The 21,180-nt window shown below is 40.6% G+C and overlaps 2 protein-coding genes across 2 annotated transcripts; one reads left to right on the forward strand and one right to left on the reverse strand.

The window, feature by feature from the left end:
• Positions 1 to 4,860: 4,860 nt before the first annotated feature.
• LOC119741032 (monocarboxylate transporter 13-like) lies at positions 4,861 to 14,294 on the forward strand. The gene is made up of 4 exons (XM_038216626.1): positions 4,861 to 5,345; positions 10,874 to 11,017; positions 11,378 to 12,226; positions 13,109 to 14,294. The coding sequence occupies exons 1-4, from the start codon at positions 5,147 to 5,149 to the stop codon at positions 13,252 to 13,254; spliced, it is 1,338 nt and encodes a 445-aa protein (XP_038072554.1). The 5' UTR covers positions 4,861 to 5,146; the 3' UTR covers positions 13,255 to 14,294.
• A 1,214-nt stretch (positions 14,295 to 15,508) lies between these two features.
• LOC119741034 (NADH dehydrogenase [ubiquinone] 1 beta subcomplex subunit 8, mitochondrial-like) lies at positions 15,509 to 20,667 on the reverse strand. The gene is made up of 5 exons (XM_038216627.1): positions 20,514 to 20,667; positions 18,938 to 19,152; positions 18,456 to 18,523; positions 17,390 to 17,480; positions 15,509 to 16,507 (listed from the first exon to the last, which is right to left on the reverse strand). The coding sequence occupies exons 1-5, from the start codon at positions 20,599 to 20,601 to the stop codon at positions 16,415 to 16,417; spliced, it is 555 nt and encodes a 184-aa protein (XP_038072555.1). The 5' UTR covers positions 20,602 to 20,667; the 3' UTR covers positions 15,509 to 16,414.
• Between the last annotated feature and the right edge of the window lie 513 nt (positions 20,668 to 21,180).

Consider the following 21,180-nt stretch of genomic DNA (forward strand, 5'->3'; position numbering starts at 1 on the left):
GTTAAAAAGCCCATAATTAATCCTTTAATCCGGATTCAAAAGCGTGAGCCGTCATCATTGCAATCATTAGTTGAATGTGACGGGCGAATCAATGGCCGCAACCTTCCATCAGAAAAGATTTTACGCTCTATTTATTCCTGTCCAAATTTTCTTTTCTACTAATCCCAAGTGAGTCTAAATGGATTATCATGTAAAAAAAAACGAAAACAAGAAAAGGAAAGAAAAACAGTGAAGTCAGAAGAGGTGAACTGTATTACAGGTTTCTGACTTTATGTCAGCCTGTTTTCGCTGTTTGTTGTTGCAAGGAGTTGCTGCATGGTCGTTGTTGTTGCTATTGTTATTTGTTGCTGTGTAGTTATTGTTGTTGTTTGCCATTATCAGACACTTGGGGGCGCTGTCCCGTCACCCTATCCAAGGCGCTGGTGATCTCTAATTTCTTGAGCTCTCATTGGACAGATTTAAAAAACAAAACAAAAAAACCCCAGTTGACCCGACTTGACACTTTGCATAAAAGTGCGCACGGAAATACACTGCGTTGATCATATAGCAGAGATCATAAAGCAGACCAGTAAATTGGCCCAAAATTGCCTACTTCGGTCAAATCACGATTTGTATATACTGTCATATTGGTTTTTTTCTCTTAATAGAAACGGTCCTTGCAAAAGGTTTTGTAGAAAAAAAAGGTGCCAGATGTAAAGTGGTCTTTAAACTTGTATTTCTGAGAAATGTGGGCTGAAAATGGACCTAATCGCTCTATTTATGGAGCGGAGGGATAATTTTTCAAAATGGCGACGGGCTTCGGGACTGCATTTAGGGATGCAACCCTGCAAATAAATTCCCATAGACACTAGTGCTAAATGCCCATACTTCAAAATTCTTTTAAAAATACTCAGAACTCTCACAGGTATTTAGGCTGCACAGAAAAATGATGATTGACATGTCGTCTTTCAATTTCGTTTCATTTTTTGGTGGGTTGACCATTGACTTTTCGAGAAATTCTCGCCCAAAGAAGACGACCCCTATTTTCCCCAAAGTGGAACGGCAGCCATCTTGAAAAACGATCCCTCCAACAACATGGCAAAATAGCGCCACTTTCAAGCCCAATTGTATCCAAAATGCTAAGAATTGGAAGCCCCGAGTCCGGGCCAGAGGTTCATTGCCATATCTCTTCAATTCCCCAATGTTATGGCTCCCAGAACTCTCTAATATAGAATATTTTGAGGGGTATAACTTTTATTCATGAGCTCGGCGGACGGATTTAGGCCTATTTACCGGTGTGCACCCTTAGGGGTGATAACTCTTTTCATGAAAAAATCACCCAAACATCATTGGTTAACCCCGCAAAAATTGAATAAAAAGTTAAAAAGAGGAAGTCAAGCTTTAATTTGATGCATGAGTCGATCAACTGTAAGAGTTCTGAGTATTCCCCCTCCCCCGATTTGGGGAGTATTTATCATCGGAGCCAGTGAGAATTATTTACTTGTATGCATGAGATTTGTTTGCATGAGATAGACATGGAGGAAGTCTGTGCGATGAACGGGTTACTCTCGCAAAGGTTGGCAATCTTATAAATGGACGGAAAGCTCTAATTCCCCCGAAACATCAATCTGTATTTTAGGTAGGTCATGCGTCTCATTGCATTTTAAAGAACGATCTAATAATATATTAAAGCCTAAAACAGTTGCCGAACTGACGTTTCCTTGTAGTATACGCACTAGTAGTTAACGCCCTAGCACCGCCATCAATGTCAGACTTTCTATTTTCACTTTTCCATCCGTTGCGTTTTCTGAGCTGAGGAACGACTTAAATTATAAGGCTTTTCGCACAGGACCTCTTGCAAGGGTTAGATTGTGCAGCCATTCTCCGAGAGCGAGCGCCCTTTACACACGCGTGCGCGCCACAGAGCTGTACTATTTTGTAGTCAACAAGAGGCGTGGTGTTGGGATTAGAATACGGAGGAGAGGGAGTCACTGCGTTCTTAGCACCAGACTTGGCTAGTGAATTACTTGAACACCACAATTTTGGAAAGACTCACCACAGGCTTAAGAAATCGCCCGAAACCAATGATGAAACCAAGAATTGGGAAATGTGTTTTAAATTAAAGTCTGGTTCTGGGATAGCAGACTGGTTCCCAAGACCTGACAATTTTTTTCCGACGCTCACGTCTAAATTGTAGGTCAGGCAGCCTCCGTGGCTGAAAATAAACATGACGACATTGTTGGCGCTGGCCCTTTTTCAAAGCTTGGCTTCGTTTCCGATTTCGCTTTATCACTGTTAGCTTTTAATGTTCTGATCAAATTTTCAAATAAATCACTTGCTTCGTAATATTATACAGTTATGATAATACAGTTTGATGTTTCTGTAATATAAAATTGACTAATGTTGATCTGGAATCTTCAAAATTAAGCACCCAAATAGCACTGTTAGCAGGAGGAGCTGAATGAAGACGAAGTTTTGAAAAATCTCGGTAACGGTGGTCAAATTCAAAATTGTACATGACGCAGCAAAAAGTTCGCCCGTACGATCCGAGTATATTTGATGCACAAAATCGTCGAACATAAATAACATTCTACCGTACGTCACAGTAAATATATAGTTTTGGGTCTCCAAGGTTATTACTAGCCTTCGACTCGAGTTGAGTCGATGAGGGACTCATTTAAGTGATTTGCTCGCAGTAACTGGAGTCGAGTCGAGTCAGTTATGTATACCCATTGGGGCTCGAGTCGAGTCGAGTCGCAACAACTGAAATTGTGAGTCGAGTCGGACTCGAGTCTAGTCATTTACCTAAGTCACTGCAACTTTATTATCCGATAGTACAGTGTCAACTATCGTCCGCTTCGAACAGCGACCCTTGGTCAAGCTCCTCCTCTCCCCCGCCAAAAAATGCATAAAACGGCGTTATACAGCGCTCCACTCGCTCGAAAATATATCCTACCTTTCCGGCATTGCTCTGTAAATTATCTTTAGTTGCTATCGGTGTAGTGCATGCATGTACCATAAGCTCGGTCAAATTGTACACCCAAGAAAAGAGCCGCGTACGGTATTTCCAACGTTAAATGAGGCTGCGTGTACTGTTTTTGTTGTTGAAGAAATGACAAAATATCAAACCCAAGACAAAAATCCAAACCTTAAAAACTGTTTACTGTGTGTGGACGTCTTCATTCATTTAATTCAGAACTTAATGTCAGCAAACCCAACAAGATGCATGCGTACGTGACTCTGACAGTGTAACATAAATAGCAGTTTATTAATTTCATTTGCATATTATTCGTTTACTCACATAATTGTAAAAATGAATACAGCGAACGAGAGAGAATTTTATTTGAAAGTCACAGCACACATCCAACGGTGTTATTTCACTTTCCCCGTTAACAACTTTGTTTTTACTGTCCAAAAGAATGTAGTGTAATCGCTGGGAATTTGTGTATAAATTTGAAACTGAATATAATCTAGAGTTTCCATTTAGTATTCGACTTTGAAATAACATATATCAGTTTGAGTTTTCCCTTCAATATGTGACTTTGGAATTTGACCGGAAGGATTTTATCCATGAATTATTTTGTTGGACTTTGCACTTCATAAGTATGAGTTTAGAATGTGCCGTTGTTTACATATGGCTTTGCCGTTCAATATAATTGTGTTGGCTTCAATCAGTTAGTTTGGTATTAGATATTCAAAGGCATAATTTATTGCTTCATAATCGGTACTTAAGACCTCTAAGAAAACTTCATTATAATTTTGTTTTTAAATTTTTATAATACGTGTGAAATATCCAATTTGTTGCTGGTCATTTTTAGCTACTTACAATGATTTGCTGTTTCTTTGCGATTCTTACCACAGTCGCCTGTGTAACTGAACAGGTCACAAAATAGTTAAAGGTACAGTCCATCATTTGTAATTTGTACATTTTGTTCGTTTGAAGCAACAAACGTGCTCAAAATTTAAAGGAGGGTGCCGGTGCTGAACAACTAACCTGATGAACTTTCAGCTCAGTGAATGCTGTATATTCTGAGAAAACAACATTCTGGGATCTCGATTTCCAATCAAAAGTTGCTGAATCGTGTTTTGAATTGGGCCTGAATTCAGTGTCCGAGACACGTTCTCACTGAGCCGATTGCAGCTACGCGATGTCGCGCACTGATCCAACGAATTATAGCAACCGCGCGCCCGTGCGCGTCGAGTCAACGCTTGAATTAAAAAACGTACTACTATACTAACAGAAATTTCCAACCATGCGTCTTTAGACGCATCGTTGGAAAGGCCTTCTTTCGTTGATGTCTGCAAAATGACAGCAAGTCAGAAAGAATAATTTCACGGGGAGTTTAGTCCCCTTACTATCTTTACACCAAGTATATGTTGTTCAGCAATAATTACGTCAGTTACTTTTTGGATAGCTTCAAATGATGGACTATAGCTTTAATTATGCAACAATATCGCTAACATGCGACCTTGGCGTCATAGTTTACGACTGCTATTAAAATGCAGTGATACGGAACGCACTCCCAGATTAATTTTTGTCCGGCAGGTTTGCACTGATAATTCATGCACATCATCGGTCGAGGGTCATTTGTCGAAAACACGGCTTCGTCGCGGTATCGACTTCAACCAAGCGGCTACAGAAGCCAAAATAATACACAAACCAAACACCTAATCCAACACAAAAAGACCACAACGCAGACACTTCACACAATACTATTATTGTTTCTGTATCAAAATACACCAAGAACCTAAAACAAACAAAAAACCCGAAACTAAGGGCTTAGCCGTTCCTGAGATGAGACAGCGGATTGAAAAACGTCCACAGTCGCTCTGTTCATTCGCCGACTGTGCATGCCATCTGAAGGCCATCCCTCCCCGTGCGCGTGCATGACCATGGAGTAAGTGTGACCCCAGTCAAGCTGTCATAGGGAATGAGAGTGTCAGACCGTAGACCTTTTGCTGCTAGGGTCTTCATGCATAATGCGGGAACAGCACTACAGCAGTGAGTGAAAGCTCTTAGCATCATAGAGAAAGGACCACCGACATTGGACACGGTGTAGGGTGTATTTTTGATTGCCGGTGTAGCGTGAATTTACGTTTCTATGAAATTCGGACTCATTGGTAATACCGCGCATCGACTTGGACCGGGATTTGCAACGACATCATCATGACTACATGCAGGACAAGCAGCAATGGTGGTCGCGCGTATTTGGTTCTACTCGCCATGCATGTCGCCTACATCCTATTCGCGGGAACCAGCAAAGGTTTGGGTGTTCTCCTACCGACGCTCAAGGAATACTTCGACACTCACACATGGCTGGTTGGATCTATAATCTCCTTCATGATGACAATAATGGATTTATCATGTAAGATATACACCAAGTAATCCATCTTATCATTTTTGTCTCGCCGATGTCCGAAACGAAGTTCAGGAAAGAGACATGCAATCACTATGCATGTCTGTCCGTATGTCCGTGACATGAAGTACTGGAACCAAACTTGAGTCATAGATGCAACATGGGATCGGGAACCTTCATAATTATGCTGTCAAAGGTCACATACCAAGGTCAAAGGTCATCTGAGGTCAAGTTGATAAATAGACTGGACATTTAAAATTGGTCTCATTCGAAATATTGAAGTCCAATTTCAGTGCAACATGGCAACCTTCATACGATAATTGTCAAAGGTCACATACCAAGGGCAAAGGTCATCTGAGGTTCAGTTGTAAGATAGGCTGAAAATTGAAAAGTTGAAGATGTCAAAGGTCACATACCAAGTTTAGTTTTACTTTTACAGACCACGTCCTCTAAGCTTAAATGCGCAACTGTAGAGTCTTCACTTCATAATGCTGCAATTCAGTGTAATGTTTCTATCATTATAGGTTTTAGGTTATTTTAGCACTTGTATCACACTAATTCCCTACATCGATACTTTAATTTCGTCCCCGAACATCGCCAAGCTCAATTCTCAATCTGAATTTCAAAAAACCACTACTATATTTCATGTATACTTCAAATTTTTAGCATACCGATTCGTCCTAAATTTGTGAAATTCGTTTAGTTGCAATCGGCGTTGGAATTGAAAAAGCAAATTCGTTTTTTTTGTCATTCGAAATTTAAGTTTCGATATAGGGAATTCGTGTGATATAAGTGTTAAAATAACAGGGAAAACCTATATTAGCAGTTCATACAATTCCACCCTCATTACTATACCCACAATTATTTCGACACTGATCAGGGCCTTCTCATCCTCATTTATTACACTACCCATTGCCATTGCCACACACCAAGCAGTCTGACCCTGAATATTACAAGTCACTCTTTAAACGGGTGGTTCGAGGACCACCTTGTTTACGACATGCTGGTGGCGGCGAAATGGCAAATAGCTCAGCAATGATATTCAGATTACCAGTCACAAGCAGGATGCATTGCATTAACGGCTATATGATGCAATGAAGCCCATGTGTAAATATCAAGCTTAGTAGGCTAAGGAAATGTTTCATGAGCCTATATAGTGAGCTGGATATTTTAAGCTAGCCCCTGCGCTAAATTAACGGCTTTAAGATTACAAGTTCAAGATATCAGCCCGAGGCCAGCGCACGTACGCAACTGTTTGTTTTTACTTGACATCGACCCCTGGTGTTTCACAAAAACAACGAGCACAATGTACTGTAGGCCTATTGCTAATTCCATCACGGATCCTAGACACCAGGATAAACGACTGTTCTGAGCTCTAGTACAAAATGCACTGAGCGGACTTGTCTAGACGAATGATAACGGTCATTAATACCCGTTGGCTTGTAATCGCGAATTATCCAGATGTGCCATTGTGTTGGGTTTTCGCATGACATCTAAAACGGAAATATTCATAAAACTGTAAGCAAAACTACTCCTTGTTTAAGATATAATTGTTCCAAAAATATAAAGAAATAAATAGTTCAGGATATAACAGATGGTATTGTGCGGTTTTTGTCGTCATAGATGAAGTATTTACCCGGGAAATTCACGTCAAATTTTGAGAACACTGTTTACCCAAATCTCGTTTTTAAGTAGGCTTTTTTCAATTTTTTTTTAAGAGAGATGTGATGCCGAACCCATGAAACAAAAGTGACATTTCATTGTTCATCTTAAAGCTAAAGATATTGTGCTCGGCATTACCATGGTTATGTAGTTGTCACTTATCAGAATTCAATAATAAAGACCAAAAACGTTGACTCATGAATATTCAAAAATATAATTCGCTGGCTTGACAGACTTCGACGCCGGATCGGGCGCAGAACCATGCAAATCCGAAAGCGGCCGCGCGCAGTGTTCACGAGTTGGGCGAGTCGTCAATCCTTGTGTGTAGGATCCGTGATTCCATGCCCACAACTCATTTTTGGAAGGTGTATCTGCCAAGAAATATGTAATAAAGGCATTTAATTTCCAGGGGCGTCAATCGCTTCTCAAAAGTGTGTGTGTGTTTGTGTGTGTGTGTGTGGGGGGGGGGGGGGGGGGCATACCTTGATCAGAACTAATGCGAGCACGAAACGCGAAGCCCTTACGGCGTGGGGTTCGAGGCCGGCCCGCTTAACTTAAGGGCCCCGAAAAAAATGTGGATTCTAGATGCTCCGAGGTGCGATATGAGGCAATTTCTGACCATTTCACGAGATTGAAAAAAGACCCCACCTTTTTTTGTGACATGAAATTCACTACATGCATTGTTGTCGTGATTTTTTGGTCGTGAACATTTTCCCTCTACTTTTCTTCTGATGACCTTGAACACACTGAATACGTGTTTTCCAACATACCTTTCTCTGACGGATCTTGATATTTCACTTACAAAACGAATGGGTTTTGCTCCAGAAGTAAAATCGAACCGTCTGGCTTGCTGCATAGCGGTTGACGAATATTATATAGGCCTAGCTAAAGTTGCCAAACTAGGCACTTGCCGCGACGGTGTCCGCGTGCTTTGAATTACTTCCGAAGAAATTAAGATCAAGCGCACGCAAGACCAGTTCTGCGACAAATAAAGTAATTCACACATGAATGCATATCGTGTATTTTATGTCGCGAAAAAAATGTCTTGAAATGATTTTGCGATGTTGTAAAAAAAAAAATTGCGAAGCCGTGAAAAAAGTATGATGTTGTGAAAAAAATATTTCGATGTCGTGAAACAAATTTTCGTTGTCGTGAAAAAAAATTATGTGAAATAAATTATTTACGTCTTTGATGTCCCTTTAGGGCCAGTAAGATGTATAAATGCTTTCTAAGCCCCTTTTCGATGGTTTCTAGTTTTAAATCTGCATTCAGTTGACATTACTGACTTCGCCCTACTTGTCTTCTTTTTAACAATTTTCTTTCACTTCCTTTTCCCCCTTTGTTTTTTTTTCCGGGGGGGATCGAGTGCCCACCTTTTCCCCTTTCCACAGAACGTCTATGTAAATATACAGGACTGTCTTGTTTACTACCCTGCTGCCGCAGTGTGTTTCTGTGCGGCCCTTACGCAGGTTTAGCCACGCTTTGTTTATGTGCATGTTGACATTTCTTTTCCTGGCATGCTTTTTAAAATTACAAATTGTTGCATTATAATGTACATAGGGCCTACTCTTTTTATTTTTCAGTAGGTGAAAAACACTGCGATTTATGTCGAAATACTTGAAAATGGAATCACCCGTGCGATAACTGGGTCTGTCCCACGTATAGGCTAATGGTCTTCATTCCCAATCGTCACGTTTGTAGTTTCGGTATGGAGTGCTTGATCTCTTCACTCTTTGGAAATCAGCCTTGCGGCACATCCATACAACACGCAATACCCAGACACTAACTTGCACCAAAATCGTTACACATGTCTGGTATTTTGTTTATAGCGTTTGACCTTGCGATGACTTTGCAGGAATGCTGTCGGTTCAACTGTATAGTTGAACCATATTTTTTATTCCTCCATAGTTCCAATGTGATTTTAAAAGTATAGGGGAAATGAACAGAAAGTTTTTTTCGCTAGTGTGTACTAGGCATGATGGGCGTCAATCGGCGGGGCACGTACCGGGTCATACTTTTTAAAGTGGGGTTGTCATATCGTTTGGCCCCCCCCCCAAAAAAAAACTTTTATTTTTTCGTCCCCAAATAAAAAATGTAGCCTACATAATGATTTTATTCTTTAGAATAGCTGATTCAATGACTGCAAACTCGAAAATGATGTTTTAATGATGATCTTTTGTTAAAAAAAAAGAAGAGAAGGTTAATGTGGTCAGAAATTGCCTCAGATCGCACCACAGGGTGTCTAGAATCCATTTTTTGAGGCCCTAAAGTGGGCCCCGAACCCCGCAGGCGACAACAACGCCCAGTATCAGCGTCGTCCGCTAACGGCCTATGGATTGGCATATGGCACCATGTAAATACCAAAACGGTCGTAAAAAGATAAGGTCATTGAAAAGATCCCTCTGACCTCCAGACCAGAGTTGGGCCATGCCATGCTCGTATTGTCAACTTGATAACCCAAAGTACTAGTAGTAACAAGTCAAAAGCTGGACCAGTTTGCATGTAGGTTAGAGCCCACAAAGTTCTATCCAATGAAAGGAACTTTCTCCATGCATCAGCAGCTGGTCCACACAGTGGGCTTGATTCCTCCCTGGCCCTCCACGATTTAGCCATTATTCTATTATTATTTTTATTAATTATTGATTGGTTTATTATTATGTCTTTTTTCGCCGCCAGCAGCGGAATTGTAAAGAACATTTACAATGTTTAATCATTAAAAACAAAACTACTTTACAAGAGCAGCGAAAGACTAAAATATCATATATAAAAATAAAATTAAAAAAAACAACATCAAATGGAGAGGGTGGGAAGGGGGAGAGGATGAGAGGGGAGGGGTAAGACAAGGAATATGAACAGACATAGAATTACATCATTTCAAGACCAACGACTGGATAAACATGGAATTAAATATAATCATCAGAAGACTACACATAAAAAGATTTGCATTACATTCACTGGCGTTATGGGTACTAGGATGTAAGTTTGAGGTATAAAGGAAAGGTATACACATGTCTGGTGTCAATATGTCATTTACAAATTGAAAACAAACAAACATGAAATCAGGCAAACCTATACGATAATACTGCCCGGCTCTTTTCACCAGCCAAACAATATTATCTGGTCTAATCAGTCACAAGCAGTGTGGTCAGTCAGTGAGGTCAGTCAGTCAGTGAGTCCCGCTAGGAATAGCAACAGTAGCTGTGAAGCGATCATGGTATTGAAATAAAAAAAAATACAAGAACTGAATTAACTTTCAAATCAAAGTTTTGGTAACAACCCCTAGAATGGATACAAAGTGCATTATGATTTTTTGTTATCTATTTAAGTTTGCATCGTTAAAAACGCCACGTTGATCCTGTCCTTGACAGCGCCATGAAAAGCTCAAAGTCCGTAAATTTTCAGGATTTCGTTCATCATCCCGCAGTGAGCTGTGGACACAGTCACAACCTTGGCTGTAACAAACAGTTTGCGGCGTTTGTTTATGGTATAAATCGAGAACACACACGTGCAACATCACCGGTGAATTGAGGACAGGAACCAAATCAAGGACGACCTCGATTGGAAAACGTGTACAGAACTAATGAGAGCTGTTGCGAAAAAGTTTAAGCACAAACAAGGGAAAAGGGAAGAGGAACGAAAGAAAATCCTCGATTTACACCATAAACAAACGTGCTTGTACATGTACTCGCTTTCGCGAAACCGTCCAGCATTGCCTCGAAAACATGTTTTTGGTTATGATAATAGTAAAAAAACGTCCAAAGTAAGGAAATACCACGGACTTTTATGTTCATTCATTCATACATACATTTTGTATATCAATATTCGCTAGAGGGCTACACCGGTACCCTGATCATTTTGATCATTCCTCATTGCAGCTTTACCAGCAGGAGTGCTGAGTCGTCGATTCCCATCGCGATATATCGTCGTCATCAGCGGCACATCTGTCGCTGTTGGGCTTTGCCTGGCATCCTTCGCACAAACCGTCTTCCAGTTCGGAGCATGTCTTGGAGTGCTTTCAGGTATGGAGTATTCGCTGGTCCCCACCGCTCATTATCTGAGGACGCTGATAACTGCCAATTCTCCTTCAAAACATTCTGTGAAGAAAACGCAGGCTTCGCAAAGCATTGTGGGCAGGTGCAATGTACAGGTATTTCGTGCGCACGGGTCATGCGCACATTAATGTGCTAACCTTGGGTCAATAGATGTACAAACTGTAGCCAATGAGAGCGCTTAAACAAAATTAGAGGTTACCAGAGTCCTCCAGCGGTGGGGACGAGCAAAGTAGGGTAACGAACACATTTTCCAAATTAAATCCATATATTGATAGATTACCGATTTGACTGAAACAGATTCAAATACTCGATTTGTTTTTTTTCTAGGTGCCGGCTATGGTTTCACCATCATCACCATAGAAATTGAACTCGCGCGTCACTTCTCTCGGAAATACGCATGCGCAAACGGTATTGCGACCGCCGGGTCATCCGTCGGTCTGTTTGTCATGACGCCGCTGGTGCAGTATTTATTGGACGAATATTACTGGAGGGGGGCGCTTTTTATCGTAGGTGGATTGTCCTTGAATATGGTAGTGTGCGGCTGTCTGCTGCCTCTGCATCCCCCTTCGAGCGAGGACGAAGGTAAGGATGAATGCCAAACGGAGCCTTCTTCGAGTGAACCGCAGGATGACCTTGAATCCGTGGCCGATGAAGACCAGGAATCCCCAGGAAATCTGCGCCGCTCTGGCTACGGAAGGCTTGCCAAGGCCTCCGGCGTCACCGTCTTTAAGGAGTTCCCTTTCTTCGTGAGCGTCACCATCACCTCTTGTATCAGGTTCGTGTTCTCAGCTTGGACCATCTACTTCGTGCCTCACGCGGTGGATGTGGGATTCACAAAGATCCAAGCAGCTTTGTTTGTGACCATCACAGCAGTCGGGAACTTGGTTGGTAAGGCTTGCCACGGACCTATCGTGGACAGGAGACTGGTAACCAGACGGGTCATGATTGGTTTATCCACAGCCGTGACTGCAGTGATATTCCTACTGGATTCTTGGATGGCTACACCTGCTGTTATGATCACTGCGTGTCTGGTGAATGGTGTGGCATTGGGTGTGGCCGGTAGCATGATACAGGTGTTCTTGAGAAAGGTGGTGGGAGTGGAAAGGCTTGCCAAGAGCCTTGGTTGGACCAACGTCATCTCGGCGGTTGTCCGGATTGGTGCTGGCTTCTTTCCAGGTATGCTTAGCACGGGAAAATGAAAATGAACTTGGTGAAATGTTTAAGAAAATGGAATATATTAAGGGAGTGGGAAGAAAAGGTAACGACCCAATGTGGCGCACGGGTTTGAAAGGCACAGAAAAGATCACACATCTTAAATCGTTGCCCTCTCTGGCATTGAGCCACATCTGACCCGATCACCTCTGAGAATTACATATCCCTTCCATGAGGCATGTCTTACAATCACTGGATATCACCTTCCTTTTTGCCACACCGAAGGGCAAACAGTCACTGACTAACATGTAGTTTAAGCTTCTACCAACCTGAAAATTAGTAGGCAAGCTTTCATCCACTCCTGTGGACTTTCTCAAGCCAAGTGATTGTGTACTCAGTTTCTTGCTGTCTGTTGTCCCGAGATCACTGGAGCGTAGATAGGTGATAATGAGTAACCATAGTCCCTATTCAGTGAGGGATTAATCCTTTTGATCCAGATGGATTATTTCACCTTTCTTGGCCAGAAATATGTTTCAAAGTCGATAATGTGGGCATTGTCCCATCCAATGTTGTGTCCAGTATTAAGGGCGTGTTCTGCAACTGCTGAAAGAGATGGATTGTTCAGTCTAAGAGCTCCTTTGTGTTCTTTCTCCCTGTTTCTCCAACGTAGGAACTGTTACTGACTGAGTGACTCACTCCCCGACTGACTGAGTCAATGACTGACTGATTGACGGAGTGACTGACCGACTCCCCCACTGATTGATGGTCTTGGACTAACGGACTGAGTGAATGACTGACTGACCGACTGAGTCACAATAATGTCGGTTACGGTATTGAGATTTTCAGTTCAAGCCTGACTATATATGTAAACGTACCTTTTTGTATTTTCATCCACACTTTTTCCAGGTTGGATCTACGATCAGACAATGAGCTACTATTTGTCCTTCGTCATGATTGGTTGCGTGTCGGCCATGTGTCCGATCCTACTAATCGTGGAATTCTTCGCATATCAACGGTATCGTCAAGGCAAATACGATCTCAGCTTCAAGTAACCATCTGCCCCCCGTGTGAAAAACCATCTGCCCCCCGTGTGAAAATAAGGTTCTTAAACCACTCAAATAAAAGGATCTTGTTTTCCCCCTTTTATTTGATACCACATTTGAGGTCGTGGGGCTTGTAGTTCTTAAGGTTTCCTAAGTTTTCCACTTCACAGTCGTGTCCACTTCTCCGTGGAATTGCGCCGATGCAGTACAGCGAGTCGTGCGTTCTTCGTTTCAAATGTCTTTGTATTAACGGTGCTAACTGGCAACATTAAAATACAACGTCTAAGTACAGTTGATGTGAATAGGATAACAATATGATACTAAAGCTTTAACCTATGTATCTTTATCAAGAAAATATTTATGAATTGGTGTTTCCACATTAACAAAATGTAACTGCTGTTTTCGGTACAATTTTTAACTGTTCCGGTACTTATTTAAAATGTTATGTAATTTTAAATTTGTCCAGTATTTTTTAGTCTTTGGACTGTTATTTATGTCATCGCCTGCAAATTTCACGCTCTGTACTTAATTGTTTGTACAATGTACATAATAATTATATATTGTAAAAAAAAAACTGTCGAATTTATTTAGATATATGTTTGTATCATTTCATTTCCCCCGGTCTCGTGAGTATCGGGCTACACTAAAGGCGGTGCAGCCTGATAAAATAAATGTACTGAAGCTCCTGACGGAAACCCAAAGGAATAACACAGGTGTCATGATCATCTACACTTCTGATGTGACAAGCGAACAATTCCGGGGGCGATTATGTCCTGCGTGCAACACCTGTCCGATAACCTACTCTCGATATCAACTTCACCGGACGCTGATACTTACAACCGAGGACAAATCATAACTAACAACTAAACAACCGCATGTCCGTACTAATCAGACTCATTGGGTCATGATATGAACGAGAAATCCACCCATTTCCCATGAGTCAATGGATAGATTTCCCGAACTGTTTGCTTTTTGACTCAAAAAGTCGGTCAAAATATGACATCATTCGCTACGCCCTTTCCCAATGTGAAAAGTCACAATACCATCGATTTTTCATGATATATTTTACATGTCTTTGTAAACGATTTTCTTATTAATAGATATCAAATTATCAGTTGTATCATTATCATTAGTTGTAGTAAAAACACTATTTACAAATGGCTTGATTTAAAGCTGTATATTCTATAATGAGTTACTCATAAAGTCTGTCAGAATACAACGTAGCTCGCGTGATGTGAAAAGTTACTACGGGATCAATGTAACCTGGATGTGTAAACGATTTTTAAAAATTGATATATAAATGTATATTAAATTACCAAGTTCTTGTTCTTGCCATTAACACAAATACCAGTACTTAATCACAAATACCACAAATACTTAATATTTTACTACGCCTTCTTGTCAAATGAAATATTTGTGAAGTAGTTTTCATATTACACTGTATTAAATTTATATCAGTGACAAGTAACCTGTGGCTGTATTTCTTTTGTTGGACGTTCGTATTATTTGGTACTACAGATAATGAATGCCAGTCCAGTTAGTTGATAACGGTGCTGAGCAAGACAAGTCCTTGAGCAGGACACGTTACCTTAAGGGAGAAACCTCGACACTTGGTACCGGCACCGTCAGGTACATTTGTGTTTTGTACATGCTACAATCAATGTTCATGGCATACTCCCAGCTGGAACAAGCTGTTGTAGTGTTTAGCGCACTTGCAAGACATGTGGCAATATCTATTTTTCCCAATCTGTGTACGGTGGAAACACCCATACCATTCCAAGTGGATCACCTCGTTTTTCCAATCTGTGCATGTACAATGTCATGTACGTTGTTTTTCCTATCGATTCCCAGGATTTGTAACATTCCCAGACTATTCCTAGTGTTAACACCTAGTTTTTTCCATGTTCCCAGTGGATCACCTTGTTTTTAAATCTTTTCCAAGTGGGAATACATGTAACTACTTTTCCTAATCGGTTACCATTGGGAACACCTAGTTTTCTCACATTATTCCCACTGGGAACACCTAGTCACTCTAGGTTGTTCCCAGTGGGAATAGGGTGGGTTCCAAAATCCCAATATTCAACATGGGCCAGATCACTAGTGGAACATTCCAAGCAATGCAAGCTTTTTTTCCACACATATACTTGCTCCTCACCCAGTAATGTCCAACTTACACACCGGGCTGTGTGAGTTACTAGGGAGTTGAGGTCATGGGAATACATAAGCATGAGGAGCAGGGGTAATAATGCACACTCTGGAGATGTTTGAGTTTCATCATTACACTGTATTAACAATGCATATAACATTAAAATTCCAAACTTTCTAAAAATTTAAACATCAGATCCAACTCGAGCATTTGACCATTCCTTTCTAATTATTCACAGCAAAACTGTTCATTCCAAAATATCTGAAAACAAAAATGACTATAAATACATAAAACTCAATGTCTGATGCCCCAGTAAGCAATCCAACCAATGACCTCTCCCATCTACATCCAGTCTTAAAAACATGCCACAGCATTATTATGTAATTTATTTTCCCTTAATACTTTTTTTTCAAAACGCAAGAAAACGTAAATGAAAGAGGGATGAGCTGAGGAGGTAGAAATATGTTTGCGCTGCTTTACAACATATTTATATTTGTACGGTCTCCAAGAACACAACACTGACAATCTACCATTACTGTATCAATTGAACCGAGCTCACGGCCTATGGCGGCCACGCTCCCAATGTCAATGTCTACACTCTAGGAGGCAATGATTTCTGTCAAACGTTAAAACTTTCAAAACCTCTCAATTTATTTCATACAGTTGATGCTCGTTATTAAAATCTGAGCCAGACCCAGCCATAAATGGTTTATCCATTTTTTTTTTAGTAAGAGGAGTGCCAGTCCCATTCAAATGCACAGTCAGGACCGAGTATTTACATTCACTATAACCAGAATTGTAACTGAATTTGTATTAATGAGAGGCAACTGTATTTGATGCAATGGATCTCAAATGGCAAATCAGGAAAGGTGGAAGGTAGAGGGAGGTGGGGCCACTGGATTACAAAATGTACATCCCTTAATACCATCTAACTCGATCACAGCTTCCCTTACTTTCTTAGAGAAACCCATCATTAGCATCTGGTTAGCAAGTGTGTATTACCTAGATAACGTAGATGAGGTATTAGATGACATAGTGCTTCTTTGTTTCCGGGACATCTTCCGGCCTGTTTCCCTTCTCCTCCCAGAGATCATTGTAAGGAAACTGCTTCGGTCCCTGCAATAACGAGGAACCATAAGAACGGCAAAGTCAGGGAAAACAATTAAAGGGTTCATGAAGTTAATTTTTCTTAGGAACATATTTTGTGCAACTTTCTACTTCTCTTAAATGTATGGACAATATTTGACATCCCCTTTTTGGTTAATTGTATTGAAAATAGACTTCTTTAAACATTTCAAATTGTCCATTTTTTTGGACAACTGAGGGCGCTGTTGCTGTGGTGTCATTTCAGGAAGACACTGTTCAGTTTAGGAGTTTTCTGTTCAAACTGTGAACCCAAAATTTGCTTAGTGAAAATAGTTGCGAGAACAGTTGGTTCATCGGCTCAGCTGACACAACGAATCACTAAAGAAAAGAAAATTTAAGACAGCAAAATTTCCAAAACTCTGGCAACTTTCGTGCTGAAATAGCTGTAACATTGAGGTTTCTGCCTAAAATGACATCACACGATATCACACTTTTGCTCATTAATATGGAAATTTGCATTAGCATAAAAACCAAAAAGGCACCAAAATACCCTTGAAAAATGGCAAAACGAAAGATTGCATTAAAAAAATTACATTGCATGAGCCCTTTCATGACCAACTTCATGGGCTAGCGGTTTATGCGGCTTCTTTATGGCACACGTAATGTATACTTGTAATGATCGATGCCACCACCTTGGTAGGATAGTCCCCAATAGATGATTAGTCTAATACAACTATGGCCATCTAGCATGGGTTTGGGCAAAGTTAGTCCAACTACAGTTAACCAGTTTGCACTTGAACATCTTCAGTCATACACCATCTTTAAAACTGCTGCCTTGGAGAAATTCTCATTTTAACACGAGGGAAAAACATACTACACCTGTAGTTGGAATTATTTTATTTATAAACTTACCACAGGTTGGAAGTTCTTGAAGTGTCCACCAATCCAGAACAACCCAGCAAGGGTTGCTAGAACGGTTCCAAGCATCATCGCCTGCTTTTTACTGCCAAGATCCAAATCAAAATGTCCCACATCTTAGTTTATAAAGTTCCATTAGCGTATTGCACATTCAGGGGGATGGAATTTAAGAAGTCCTAGATTAAGGCCAAAAAAAAAAATAGTCGGTCTCTGGTCAGACCGAAGTTCAGGAATTGATGCGGCGACGCGTTGTTTTTGTTGGGTTTTTTTGGCTTTTTTTTTTTCAAGCTTGTATTGTACAGACAAGGTGGGTACTATTTTGCTTTTTTGTGTCCTCATTATACATTGGTGTCCTCCATAATTTGCCTTGGTGCCCTTTATTATTTGCCTTGGTGCAATTTCCCCATTCCTTGGTGCTCCTTGGTACAAAAAGTTGAGGAGGCGCGGCAATAGAGGGCGCTGTTGTAGCTTACGTGTTAATTTGGAAAAAAAAAAAAGGTTGACGCGCATGATTAAAATCAACGCACGCGCTGACCAGAGACCGAGTATTTTTTTTTTTTTTGGCCTAACCATAAAGATCCCCAACCAGCCAAACTCCAACACCAGGGTTTGTTGGAATCTGTTAGGATGAGTACTGCACTAATAAACTGACTGTGCTTTACGTGGGATTACGGATAACACAAATAAAAAGAGTCCATCTGTTTCTGTGCACAGTTTATCATACGGTATTGGGATTTGCAAGGATGAGGAAGGTTCCTAGTCAATCACCCTAGGGGGGTAGGGTTAAGGATTCCAAAACCAAACAGCCGGAAGAAAATTGTGTTTAGAGCTCAAGACACTGGGAATTTTGAAAAGTCAGAAAGAAACCACAGTTTCAGTGAATTATCAAATTATTCTAGCAGGAATGCTGCGTAAAAGACCTGTTAAAGTTTTGCTCACAACATACTTTTTAAATAAAGGTTTGGAAACTTTTGTTACATTTTAAGAATCATGAATTCAATTAGACACACACATTTCTGGTTTTGATAACGGTTCTGAACTAAAGAAGACCAATACTTACAGTGGTATGTTGCTTTTTGCATATATGTTGGGTCTTGCACGAGATAATAAATCTTGTTCTATATGTACCTGACGAAAAGAAAAGCAAACACATGCAATAGGTGAAAGTATGTTCCTTGTTTATATCATTAAATTCATGAAAATGGCAAATATGTATACCAAGGGCATTCAAACATGAATCTACAAAGGTATATGTCGGGTGCAACTCTACAGAAGGACTATTAAAAACAAAATTTGCAGTTACTGTTTATTTGTCAGATGTTGTAAAGTTCTGTCCATGAAGGTCATAGCGGCACAGAGGGTCATACACTGTGTGACCGTGTGTTCCTTCCTTCAAGTCCCAAACTAAAATTTTGGCAAACAAATATAAGCAGTATGATCAGTACAATAATACCTATTTCTTTTTCAGTTAAATTTATTCTGGTCATTCTATAAGCCTACAAAATGGTCAGTACAGTGAGGTCTACTTTTTATCCCACTTACAAGTTCTCCAAAGTTTCTCCTTTCTTCGGGGAAATCCCAGTCTGCATGTGGGTCTTTATCGTCATCATGCACGTCTTGACCCTTAGGGTAATCCCCCCAGCCCAGACCGTCATCAGGGTAGGGTTCATAGTCCTCCACCCTCATGCCATACTTCTTGGCAGCAGTCTTCCTCTCTTGAGGTGTTTTGGGATACAGGCCTGGCAGGTCATCTTCGGCTATAATTGTAAATGTCAAATAAATTATGATACAAAAAAAAAATAACGGGATATATAGAGCAAATGCTAGCTGATATGCGGAATATTGATTATTGATGTGACGTGATTGATGAGCCAATCACAAACTTTGGTCACTTTTCCTCCATTACAGGAACCAGTTTACAACTGTAACTCACCCAGACAGGGCTCTGGAGTGCTCTGAAACATGCAAAACTAAATCGGGCCCACTTTACTCACACTTTAGCCAGCAAATTTCTCCAAAAATTCCACTGGGGCAAAGAAAAGGTCCTCAGAATTTCACCAACTAAGTTTGCAGACTCAATTCAATTTTTAAAGGAGACTTTTCTTCAATATTTTGCACATGAGAGGGATGTCAAGTGATTTCAAAATGGGGCTAAATACTAGACTGGTACATGTCCAACCATGGTCCAACTATTTGAAAAGACTGACCTCTTCACTCAGTGTCAATAGTCTGGTAGCTTGACTATAGAGAAATGTGTAGTAAATTGAGACTTGTTCCCGCTTCATGCCACATGTTTCTTAAATTCTTTTGACATGGTTGATTGATGCAGTACTGAAGCTGTGTTGGACTTGTTGTTTTAGGTGCCAGTCTATTTTCTTGTTTTGCATGTTTTCAATACCTTAAGTTTTGGGACTCTCATACACAGTATTGAGAGTCCCAAATTTTCGGACTATAACTCACCCAGCTCAGATATGTCAACTAGACCCCAATGGTAAATGCTCACACTTCAGAGATTCGGGAAAAATACTCACAACTCTCCAAGGTGTTCGAGACACACATCAAATTAAAGCTTATTTCATCATCTTTCATTTTCTTTTCAATTTTCGGGGGGGGGGGGGGGGGGGTTAACTGATGACTTTAAGGAGAAATTTCCATCCGAAGATGATCACCCCTGAAAATATCCTGAAGACCATCACCATGTTGTAAAACGATGCCTACCCTCCACTGCAAAATAGAGCGCTTTAACTTTTAAGGGCCCCAATTTCATCCAAATTGAACATGTTGAACGGAACTAAGTACAATGTACAAGCTCACAGTCCTGTGCACGGCTTCCACCCATATTGTTTACAATCCCTCAAGTTCATGGCCCACAGCATGCTCAAATACTGAAGATTTTGAGGGCATGCAAATCGTGATTTGGCCGGCGCAGGCAATTTCGGACCGATTTACTGGTCTGCAACCCTATGCGAAAAGTGACAATTTAGAAATTTGGCCTAGCCTAAAAAAATACTCTTTTTTTGAGTAGAAAACATTTTACATCACGTTGCATCAGCTTAATTTACATTTAATAAATACTACAGTTCAGCCTTCAGGTTCCGAAAAAATATGATATACTCACAAAACGTTGCATATCGGGCTGAAATTATCCTGGCAACTGTCGAAACGTTTGCCGGTTTTCGACAGCAAAGCCTGCATAAACCCGCCATGTTGGTTTTCGAATGGTCAATACTTGACGATAGAGGGGGCTCTTAATCGGGCATGAAAGTCCAAGTTTAGTGACGCCAGTCACACGCCACGCTCAGCAAAAACTGTGATTTGTTTGGCAAGAAAGTTTCAATACAGGTACTAGGCCAATATTAAATAATGATGTATATTAGGCTGGAAAAAAAAGCAAAACAAATTAAATTTACATTTCAGGGTGTCCGAGTCACAAAATCTGGCGGATTCGGGGGCCCCACGGTGGCTACGCCCTCCTATTAGATATTAAGGCAACTAAAATTGAATGTTTTCTTCTCCCTTTTTGTTTTTAAATCCTTAGAAAAGACAACGAGTGTTGGTTTTAAATCGATGCTGTGGACCACTTACACTATTGCCATTTCCATCCAGGAATTCGTGGAAATTACACTGACAGAAAAAAGTAAAGAAAAAGGAAAGGGCGCCCCTTAGTGTCCAGTGCCAGCACCACCTTTCTAATCAGAGCCCGAAATACGCCATTTTGTCTTTGAGCTTCCGGACCCCTCCTCCCGACCCTTCTATTGGCATTTACCCTTATAATGTTGGACAGA

Source organism: Patiria miniata, unplaced genomic scaffold (assembly GCF_015706575.1).
Source record: "Patiria miniata isolate m_02_andy unplaced genomic scaffold, ASM1570657v1 HiC_scaffold_5, whole genome shotgun sequence".
NCBI lineage: Eukaryota > Metazoa > Echinodermata > Asteroidea > Valvatida > Asterinidae > Patiria > Patiria miniata.